At 31.9% G+C, this 11,972-nt stretch overlaps 1 protein-coding gene across 1 annotated transcript in view; it reads left to right on the forward strand.

Moving 5' to 3' along the window:
* Window positions 1-10,566, forward strand: part of LOC143058008 (cardioacceleratory peptide receptor-like) — a 58,184-nt gene extending 47,618 nt beyond the window's left edge. The window contains exons 3-7 of the mRNA XM_076231471.1: window positions 3,455-3,652; window positions 4,061-4,200; window positions 6,481-6,643; window positions 8,025-8,141; window positions 9,361-10,566. Coding sequence (XP_076087586.1) covers window positions 3,455-3,652; window positions 4,061-4,200; window positions 6,481-6,643; window positions 8,025-8,141; window positions 9,361-9,602 — 860 coding nt within the window. The 3' untranslated portion in view covers window positions 9,603-10,566. The remainder of the gene's footprint in view (window positions 1-3,454; window positions 3,653-4,060; window positions 4,201-6,480; window positions 6,644-8,024; window positions 8,142-9,360) is intronic.
* The last annotated feature ends 1,406 nt before the right edge of the window (window positions 10,567-11,972 follow it).

Consider the following 11,972-nt stretch of genomic DNA (forward strand, 5'->3'; position numbering starts at 1 on the left):
ATAAGATTCCTCTAAAAACACACTAAAATACAAAATTACCTACCAGTGATTTTTATAAATATGTTTTAAATTGTAAATTGATTGAACAAAAATGTGGTATCCATAATTGCTCTGTATAATTCGACTGTCTTCTTCAAACTTCAAACATGCATTAAAAGAAGAGGATTGGATAATATACTTGATCTTTATCAATTCTTCCCACTCAAAATTAATTCACAAATCAAATACTATTTATTATAATTTAGATAGTTCATTGATCTTTTATTATTGCATTAATCCAGCGGGGAGGGCAAATACCTATTTATGAATATTTAATTGTGTATGCAATTATCATAACTTTGATCGGTGAACCCGTGCCTGCTCACTACAGTAACTTTGAATATTTTTTTTATATTATTTAATAAGCTTTATTTCAAAAGAAATACGTGAAGGTTAAGAATTAAACAAAACTTAGATATTTACGCAAATAAATTATCCTACTACAACTAAGTTGTTCTACCTATATATTTAATTGGCATTATAAATGCAATCGGAACACTGTAGCATCAGACAATTACAAATGTATCAAAGTCAAATATATTTTATAAGATATTATAATAAGCATTGATAGAAAAAAAATCAAATATGAATAAAAAGTATATAAAAAGATGATAACAATATCTGATTAATAGTCAATAGATTAAGGATTTGTATAAGATAACTGGCTAAGTGTATTTGTAGGCAGATAACACTGTAAAGGGATATATTAGCACATCATGTTATTAAAAAACTTCACCATCTTTTGGAATATATGTCGTACATATGTAAAGAAGAATATTGATGAGAACATTTTACACATATCAAATTGAAAAGAATAAAACCACTGCAGATCACTATAGAAAACGACAGCACGGTTTTTGTTTAAATTAGATATCCGAATGTAAATAATGTATTTCGTAAAGGTTATTCCATTTCTAAGTAGCAACATTCCAGCAGCACCTGCATACGGTGTATATATCTCCCAATTGATATGATATTCCCGTGCTTGCATTTTCTATCATGATTTTCTTGATAGAGAGTTGCTGCTACAAGGAAGCTATTAAATCAAGAGTTCCAATTAGACTATTTACCGGATTTGTTATCATATAAGCAACACGACGGGTGCCACATGGGGAGCAGGATCTGCTTACCCTTCCGGAGCACCTGAGATCACCCCTAGTTTTTTGGTGGGGTTCGTAGGGTTTATTATTTAGTTTTATATGTTGTGTCATGTGTGCTGTTGTTTGTTTGTCTTTTTCATTTTTAGCCATGGCGTTGTCAGTTTGTTTTAGATTTATTAGTTTGACTTTCCCTTCGGTATCTTTCGTCCCTCTTTTATCGGTTATGTGTCGTATAGTAATTATGAAAGAACATCTAATGCTGACCATTTGTTAATATGTCGAAAAGTGATAACGAAAGAACAAACTTGAAAGAACAGAGGACTGTAATTCAGTGGTTGTTTTTTGTAGCTGGGTTAAATATTTGCTTTTCGTTCAATTTTTGTACCTTAACTATGATGTTTTCTTTTCTTTTTTTTTGGGGGGGGGGGGGGGCATTTTGCAAATGACTAATTAATATGGGCTTTGTTCATTGTTGAAAGCCGTACTTTGATCTGTATTTGTTGATTTTATTGTCATTTGGTCTCTTGTGAAGAGTTGTATTATTGGCAACCATACCACATCATTTGTTTAATATCATATGATGTCCATTTGTTTATAAATTGTAAAGTAATAATTGAAGTCCGAAGTCGTGTGATAACCAGTTGTTTATTGAGGTAATTCCCTCACTATGTCTGTCAGTTATATATATTGACTGTGTTTATAAACCATTGCACTATCTCATTTGATTACTTCGACTTTTATGACAAGTTTAGGGAATAGAATGTCCTTTAATCGTTATTTGTATAATTACAGCGTATTATGTCATAACATGTTATTACTTATTCTGAAGTCTAGGGTTGACAAGAAAAATAAGCAAGGGAAATTAGTCTTTGAAATGCAATGGATATGAAGACATCATTGCGATGTATTATAACCCAAGGGGAAACCAAAAACCGAAATTAAAAAAAGAATACAGTAAAGTTGATATCGGCTGTATAAGGGGTCGATTGATATTGGATAGGGTTTAAACAAATTAAGATTTGCATATAAAGTGACAAAACAAACCATAAAAAAAACCTCATAACTGTAAACGAACATTGAAAAAATAGCATTGTACATTGTATTGCTATTCCAAACATCTGGACTCCTTTAATCTGCGTGTTACTGTGTGTATTGTTGAGATGTTGTCTTTTTATTCCACATTTGTTAAAGGAATCAATGGAAGATATAGATCTCATAACACGTGTTTAACTTGTTGTCCCAATGCAGACACCTCTGGAATTTGCTTAAGTTATACGTTTCCGAATTTAGTGTGATTTCCGTTTTTGCTGTGTAAACAATGTGTTAATGGGTCAGTGGAAACCCACCTCAGTATGCGGACTTTTTGCGATGTGCTGAATACTTATCGGTGGCCTTCTGCTCTTTTGGTAGGGTACATGTCCTTTTGGACACGTTCCCAATTTCCATTCTCAATTCAATTGTGAATATTGAAGAATTCAGAGGTTACTATACACTGGACAACACAACGTCGAATTAGGAATGTTATAACTAGTTCCTTTTATAAAAATTTATCATGTCATGTGTATCAAAGATAGTAATCAAACAAACATTAACTCAACCAGTAAAGCGTCAGGAACATTTCCTTATTTGTCCACTAACCACTCAATTAACTAGTAATGTAATTATCAATTATAAGAGGGATCCGCCTTTTAGCTGTAAATGTCGGTCCAATTTACTCCACGCATGATAAATAGTTACCATCACTATCATTATAAAAATAAACAAAAACGAAACAAATTGCGTACTAATACGAAACTAATTGTCGTGCACTGTTATATCAATTTTTATAATTGTTGATTTGTTTGGCATGTTTTTGTCCTACGACAGAGTGAATTTCCCCGAGAGGCAGGGTGATAGGGTTCTTTTTTCTTTTTTTTTTTCTTTATAGCTCTTTATCCGATGCTACATTTTATCGGCAATTTGAAGATTTTTCCTTGGTCATACTCCATGATATTTATATCATGGACAGAACCATATACTTAAAAATAGTAGGCAATGGTGTCATATAACAGTGTAACGTCAATTCATCAATCAGATTCGCAAAATTCAATAAATACAACCAAGCAACTATCACAACGTTTTGTATGAATAAAATAAGTTTTTCTAACACATTTTTTTTTCATATTCTTTACTAAAATGTCAAATGGAAAAAAAAACCAACGTTCGCTTGATATTATTATCGATCAAGTCAATATAAAAACCCAAATTGCCATTAGTTTACATTGTATGCACTAACGGTTGTAGTCCTAGTATTTTGATATTATTATTTTTTACAGATCTAATGGTAGGGATCTTTCTGGTACTAACTGATGTAATCTCGAAGATAACTATCACGTGGGAGACCCCGGATCCGGGATGTAAGATTGTCAAGTTTCTACAGGCTTTTTCAACTTACGCTTCAGCATTTTCACTTGTTGCATTAAGCATTGATCGTCTCAGTGTGGTGATCCGTCCACTAAATAGAGCAGGGAATGGTAGGTATCATAAATAAGGTTCTAGATGTCGAGGGGGTGTATGACCAGGGTATGATTGCCAATGAGAAACTATGCACAAGAGATGTGTAACTTTTGTAAAGAGAAAACTAACGGACGTATTCGTATTTGAAAAAGTAATTTACATAAAACATTATGTCCGTTTTACTTTCATTTTGACTCTATCATTTATGTACTTGATTTAATCCGAACAATTGTTAAATAGTATATATTTATAAATCTTATAGTCAATTCTGGTGATTGTTCAAGAGAAATTTATTCATCTACCGTCTGAGACAACTATAACTATGTTCAATGGTAATTTTTGCTCATGCTCTTTCTGGAGATGTTATGTTGTTTAATATTTTTTCGATTTAACAGATGCTTCAAGTATGTTTTTATATTTTACAGGTAAAAGCTGGACGTTAATAGCCTTAGCTTGGATTTTTGCTGCTTTATTTGCATTTCCAATGTTACTTTTGTTTTTCGTTAAAGAAGAACAAAATATGAAATTTTGTAAAATCGAATTTACCAAACAGTGGATGTGGCAGGTAAATATACTTACAGTTGGGTGCAGACCAAGCATTACATGTAAACGGGCCTTAAAAGTTAACGCGGCGTTTACTCGCGTGCACTTCATGTAAACGCCGCGTTAACTCTGCGTTAACTCCGAAATTTTAGTAGACACAAATAGTAAACGGGCGTTTACTTTCGCGTTTACCTCCGCGTTAACGCAAAAACCGCGCGTCTTCTAATTTTGTAAAGAGTAAACGGGCGTTTACTTTGCGTTAACGCGAAAAAGGCGTGTCTTCCAATTTTGTATAATAAAGTAAACGCCCGTTTACTGTTTGTAGTAAACGCGCGTTAACGCAGATTGTCCTCGTATCCTGGATACACTGACCTAATATATCACATGATAAGGTACATCAAAATATCCATCTGTCCATTTTCGATCAACATATTGACGATTGCATTTAATGAAATGACACCTCTTTAATTAATTAATTTATTGAAAATTAATAATTGCATATAAGAACAAAATGGAAATTTTGAACAGAAAAAGTAGAAAAGCCGCTGTTGAAAGTTTTTGGAACTGATTTTTTTTTTTGCAATTAATAAATGTTTGTATTTGTAATAAAAAGTGTTTTTGAATGTTAAGGTTTAAAACACAAATACGTAAAATATTAAGTCATTTTAACATAAATAAATGTACAAATGCACGCGACGATTATTTTATAATATACACAATTAGTTAACGCGAAAAGTAAACGCGCGTTTACTTTCAAGTGCACGTAAAAATACAATTTAGAAATCTGTAGTAAACGCCCGTTTACTTTTACGTGCACGTAAAATTAAACTTGTGAAATCTGAAGTAAACGGCCGTTTACTACTGACTAAACGGACACAGAGTAAACGCGCGTTTACTCGAGTAGACATTAGAAATTTCCATTTTGACCGCGTTAACGTAAATGAAGTAAACGGGCGTTTACTTGTAAACGCGAAATTTAAAGTTAACTAACGAAATATGTGCACGCCGCGTTAACTTGCGTTTACTTTATGTAATGCTTGGTCTGCACCCAACTGTATATAACTGTGATTGTCTGAGATATCTGACTCGTAGCTTCTGACAATTTGGTTTATTTGTTTAATCGTTACAGATACATGTGTATGTTGATTCAACCTTTCCATCTACGAATAAGTTGTTTTAAGCACACCTGTACATAACGTCCAAGTTCATCTTCTTCAAACAAAAAACAAAAAAAAAACAGCCACACCTAAATTTAAAAAAATAAATCAAATTATTATTTTGACGAAAGATGTAACTTCTATATAATTTGGTACAATAATATCAAATGCATATTTATTCTAGTAATCATGATAATCATTCATATAAAAAAAAGGATTTCAACCTTAAACATTGGTTCATCTTCTAAAGCAAACATAAGATTAGTAAATGTCTATTTTCTTACTTGTTTTATGTTAAGAATAATCCGAGCTTAATTGTTTCGTTTTTTTCTTCAAATATTAAGATAAAAATTCCAACATTTACTTCATTAGGCAAATTACTGCAATCGTCATGAGAAACACATGTGGTATTCGTAATTTCTTCCTCCTCTGATTTAGACCTCACCAAACAAAAACTAAGATTAGATATAAAGGTCACAGATGGTGTTTTAGTTTTAATTGAATCATGTGAAGTTGGCATTAAGTTAATTAGCAAGAATACGAATTGATTTTCTTCCGTTCTGATCGTAGAAAAACTAATAATACGAGAAAATATACGTAATAACAGTAATATCCGGGGACTATTTTAACTCGTAGTTAATTATATCACATATCGTTATCATGGTAAATCCTGGTGTCATCATACAACTTCCTATATATCTTTATGGTCAACTATCATAACATAAACAAACGACAGCTACTGTATAACTGAACAGTGAAACATGTCAATCATCGTCTTTTACAAAGTTATTACTTACAAACATAAGATATCAATGGGGTTGTATTATGGAATCATGTCTGTGGTTATCATCTTTCATGAGTATAAATAGCTTTTACTCACCATGTCAATCAATATTCAGCCAAGGTTTCACGTCGAGGATTTACAACCTTAACATGTATGCTAAGTATTTAAGATAATGTCTAGGACATCATTATTTTCATAACTGTCAAAGAATAAATTTCGGAAGCATTAACAGAATTTTCTGCTTTTCTGTTTTGCTGTTAAAATGTCTTTGATTAGAAGAGTTGTTTTCATTGTTTCTCATTTCATTTACATTTGATATTATAAAGTAAGTAATACGTAACTATTCCTTTTTGTACTGCAGGTGTACCTATCTTTAAATGCTGTTGCCGTTTTTATAATACCAGCTGTTATTATTGCCTTCTGTTATATTGTCATAGTAACTATTTTATGGAGAAAGGCGAACTTTGCAATGGGAAACGACACGTGCAGTAATGGCTGTTCACCACAACACATTATAAACAAAGGTATAAACACCTAATAAAAAATGTATAAGTTTATAAGTGTTTATCGTTTCTCTTTTTTGTATAGATTAGTTCATTGGTTATCATGTGTATTGTTTTACACTAGTCTTATTGTGGCCATTTATCGCGTGCTATTCATTATAAGTAAAGGATCGGTACTTAATATCGTATTTTGACTTATAATTGTTAACATTGATACATTGTCATTTTTGGATGCAGAGTTGTCTCATTGGCTCTCCTACCACATTGTAGTTCTGTAGTTTTCGTTTGTTGATGTATATCATATACTATGAAATTGATTTTGTTATTGATAAACGCTACATGTATGTGGTCTTTAGGAGGGAATACAAGTTGGAAAATGTCAAATACTGACTCAAAAACCTCATCATTACCTTAGCCGTATTTGGCACAACTTTTTGGAATGCTCTTCAACTTTGTATTAGTTTGGCTTTTTAACTATTTTGATCTGAGCGTCACTGATGAGTCTTATGTAGACGAAACGCGCGTCTGGCGTATAAAATTATAATCCTGGTACTTTTGATAACCATCAAAAATGGGAATTTTCTACATTGAATTTTAACAGACGATCAGGAACTATCCAAACTCCGTTTTCTTAGTACTAGCATAGTACAACGAAAATTGCTTGAAGTTTACTCTTTTAGAGGGGGCACATCTTAAAGTTGTTTTTCGTTTATTGTTTGTACATACATATTTTTTTCGTTTGGTATGGTTTTATATTTGTAATTAAGGGCTTTTAATGGCTTAATATGTGGTAGTGGTTTTGTGCGTTCTTTAAGGTCGTACGATGATTTTTTTTAATAACTTTCAAATCAGTCGGTCATTGGTAGATATATGTCTCATTAGCAATCATACCACGTTTTCTTAATTTCCGAGCATAAGTTGTTAAATAACTTTTCGGACCTAGTTTTAAATCGTTTTCGATTAGTTCCGCCATGAATACATTAAGATATTGCAAATCTTTATATTATGTCTTACAAACATCAGACCAATAAAAATATTTCAAGTGAATACACTAGACTTGATCAATACAAGACTTTTATTACATTCCTCACAAAAGCAATTATTGAGCTTCGTTCTTATAAAGAGTCTCTACATTTGACCGATTCAACAGACAAAGTACAGAATTTTACAAAATAAAAATAATACATCATCAAATAGACACGTACACACATTTAGTAAAATACAGATTGCAAAAGGAAAAACATATTCCATATAATTTCAATACCATTATATTATCTGACTACCGTTGTGCGGAAATAAAATGTGGAGCCCAATTATCGTACTCAGAATAAGAAAAAAAAACAATTAAATAATTACATTAAGTATTTAATATATTATCAATGTTCCCATGTGTCTATTTCAGACGGACAGACTGTACTTCAACAAAAGTCAAAGAAAGTTACATGGAACAGCAGTTCAAGAGGTGTTATCCCAAAGGCTAAAATCAAAACAATCAAAATGACATTCGTTATTGTATTAGGTAAGTAAAATTTATGGAATATACAGTAATTCTATTATACCCGACCATGCAGTACGGGTTCTGCTCATCGCTGAAGGCTGAACGATTGCTTTTTAATTCCCTGAATTCAATTCGTTTGAATTGTGGTGGATTAGTGTTGGATTGGCAGTCATAACGTGTCTCCTTATTTATATATAAAATAGTGAGATGTTTCGAGCAACTGTTACTTGGATAATAAAAAAGAAGTATATTTATAGGACTTAACAATATAGATAAAACTCAACATTCAGACGACCTGCAACTACAATGTACAAATGGGTGTTTGCTTGAATTAAAGAACAACAACAAAAACAGATAATATGATTTGATATGATATGATTGAATCGTCTGTATTACCAGACTAGAATACCTACAATGTGTCTAAGTCGAAAAGCAAAAGCAATGAAGATTAGAAAACACCACTATAATATGTGTACTCTCAGGAAAAATAATATGATATCACATTACTTAAATTTGAAGTTGTTGTATGTACTAACTATAGTTTGATAACCAAAATATTTATGTTAAAACAATCAAAATAAACTTGTTTTCAAGTGTATTCCTCTGAAAAAAATAAACATACAAACAGAGACAAAGAAGAGCAAACATCGCATGATCTTGTAAATAGTTATCAAAGGTTCCAGGATTATAAATTTGGTACTCCAAACGCTCATATTAAAATTTTCATGAAGCCAAACACGTACAAAGTTGAAGAGCATTGAGGATCCAAAATTCCATTATGTTATGCCAATTCGGCTAAGGTAATCTATGCTGGGGATAAGAAAATCATCAGTTTTGTAAACAGAAAATTTATAAAAATGACTACACTATTGACACGAGTGTTGACTACTGGGCTGGTGTAGTTAGAAATAGTCTTTTCATGATAATATCCATACATGCGCAGAAACTTCCAGCGAATTTAAAACAAACAGCATTATTCAATTTGTTTAGTCTTTATTAAAGCCATTCAGTCATTACAAATTAAGTAAAATGAGTTATTGTGTTAAACACAAATAAATTTATGTCCGCGTTAAACTGTGTGCAGAATACATTATCGTATTTTGTAAAGGGGAAATTCCGATGAAAATGAATATATGCGAGCCTTTGACAAACAATTCTTATACATTTTAAGAAAAGTCTATATATATTTTATGTAAAGTAAATGTTGTATTTTTATATATTCTTTTTGTTATATTTTCAGCTTTCATTTTCTGTTGGAGTCCATATTTCGTGTTTGACCTTTTATTTGTTTACGAACAAATCCCTGATCCATATTCACAACACATTACTGCTATAAATACTTTTATACAAAGTTTGGCACCTCTTAACAGCGCTGCCAATCCGTTTATATTCCTGCTCTTCAATTTTAAAACCGTCAAATCTGCATGTGGAAGACATAATCGCCACATGTACTCGCCACCAACTACCCACTCGCACTTATAATTGAAATTGACTGTTAAAGCAACATGGAAAGAGTCGCCATTTTTACTCACAGCCATCATCACACGCGCATGTTTAATTAATACTGCACATGCAGCAGTTTTCAACACTTATACATTGATATATATTTTAAATCCTTTGTTCGGATTACACAGATACCCTGTGATGCTTCTGATAGTGAAGGGAATTATAAAAAAGGAAGAAAGAATAACAAAGAGTCAACAAACTACTGGGAAGCAGGTGATCGTCAGTTGACATCTGCATCGACCAACTACACAATCGCATATGTTACAACAATTAGTATAATGACTCTACAAAGTGCGAGGAAACAGTCGCCATTTCCAAACGTTACCGCGTAACAACGAAAATGGGTTAATTTTTTTACTGATCATCAACAACTACCCGATTGTTTTTATAATTACAATTAGACGGATAACCCTAAAATCAACGCAGGCATTTTCCAAAAATTCATCTTACTACAACTGGTAAATTTTCGAATATAAATGTTGGTATAAGAATGGTTTCTACTGGCACTCAGCTTATATAGTAAGATCTCGAGAGTGCTTTACCAGGAAACTAGATAAGGATGAATAGTATTTTTTCGTTTTCTAAAAATCTACTTGATAAAAGAGTGATTGGATAACTGCCATGTAAAAATGACAAAAATCTCACAGGAATTCGCTAAAAGAGAGACATAATAATTTTATCTATAAATGTAAATAATGTTAATTTCAAAACTTTTGACATAAATAAGTGTCACTATTTCTTGCACTCAAAGGATAGTCTTTAATTCCACTTGATGCGTTTCATGAATTGTCAAACTGTAAATATCACATGATATCAATATGAAACATGTCCCACACCATGTCAACAGCGACAGACTGTTTTAGCAAGCTTGTTTATCAAAAAAAAATTATCATCGAAATAAACATGTTAAAGATCGTTAATAAAGAAAGGTTGTAAAGCTTGTTGTGTATATCTTGTTGTGTAGGGACTTTCGGAGCTGATTTTTCCTCTGAGTTCAGTATTTTTGTGATTTTACTTTTTATCACATATTTATATGTAATTGACATTGTTAATGAAATTAGAAATCCGATGTTTTATACCTACGAAATCGCGAATACGATGCATATTCTACGAGTTCTTTGCGGATAATATGCACCAATATATCTGAATAACCCTTCATTGTAAAGCTTGAAAAAAACTCATCATAGATACCAGGATCAAAATTTTATATTTACGCCAGACGCACGTTTCGTCTAAAAAAAACCTGTTCAAACCAATCATTTGTCTGATGAAGTTGCTGATTTACTAGGAACAACTCGACCAAATAGCAGAAAATAGCCGAAGGCCACTACAGAACCGACGAAACGATGGAGCAATTGCGGAGAACTAACTTTAATTAGATTGAGGTAATTCCGTACACTTTTTGTTGAGACCGTGCATGATAATATTACTAATTAAAGGATAGTAATTTTCTCCATTGCTATATCTTATACAGTATTTATGTCCATTGATAAAGGAGGTCAAAAGCTGATGTCTGATATGTTATTATTTACAGATTACATTGAATTATTGCAATAGCCGTGATTACAATGTATATCTGTAATGTTAGACCTTTTTAGGACACAAAAATAGGCACGTGAGGGTCGTTTTACTTAAGTTAGGAAGGTTTAATATTGCATTGGAACAGTTCGTCTCGTTTTTGTTTCAAGCATAATGATGAGCTTCATAAAGTTAACTTATCTATTTCAATAAGGCATCTTTAGGTACGCATAGTGTAATGTTAATTGCTGGACTGCAGTAAAGAAACCGTCTCAGAGAAATGTTTAAAAATTTTCAGCATTTCTGTGGGTCACCTTCTCCTTGTTTTTAAGCCTCGAGTCTCCCCTTTATTTCTAAATCCCATACAGAAATCTAGAATTTAACTTACCTGTTAGTTATATATTTTCGTTTTTTTTTTTGCGTTTCTGCTTGATTGAAAATTAAATGCAAAATGTAAAATTGCATGATATTAAAATATGAAAATGGTGTCCAGAAGACCAAATGATACAGGAATTGACAACTACATGTCACCATGAAACGGACTTAAACAATTAGTAAAACCCATTACACATCGTCTGATATAATATAAAAGGCTCGAAATGATAAATGTATAGAAAAATTCAAACAAGAACATTACTCTACTATTTCAATAACGCAAAACAAGTCTCCAACTAATTGATTAACAACTGTTTGCTTTCAATTTTAAAACAAATAACCAATTGAACACATGCCAACTTCAACTTCGTGTACTAAATATATAATCTTACCAAAAGAAAAAAGGTAACGAGGTAAAGCCGAACATTTTTATATCACAATGTGAGACACCTT

The sequence above is a fragment of the Mytilus galloprovincialis genome, chromosome 14 (genome assembly GCF_965363235.1).
Source record: "Mytilus galloprovincialis chromosome 14, xbMytGall1.hap1.1, whole genome shotgun sequence".
NCBI lineage: Eukaryota > Metazoa > Mollusca > Bivalvia > Mytilida > Mytilidae > Mytilus > Mytilus galloprovincialis.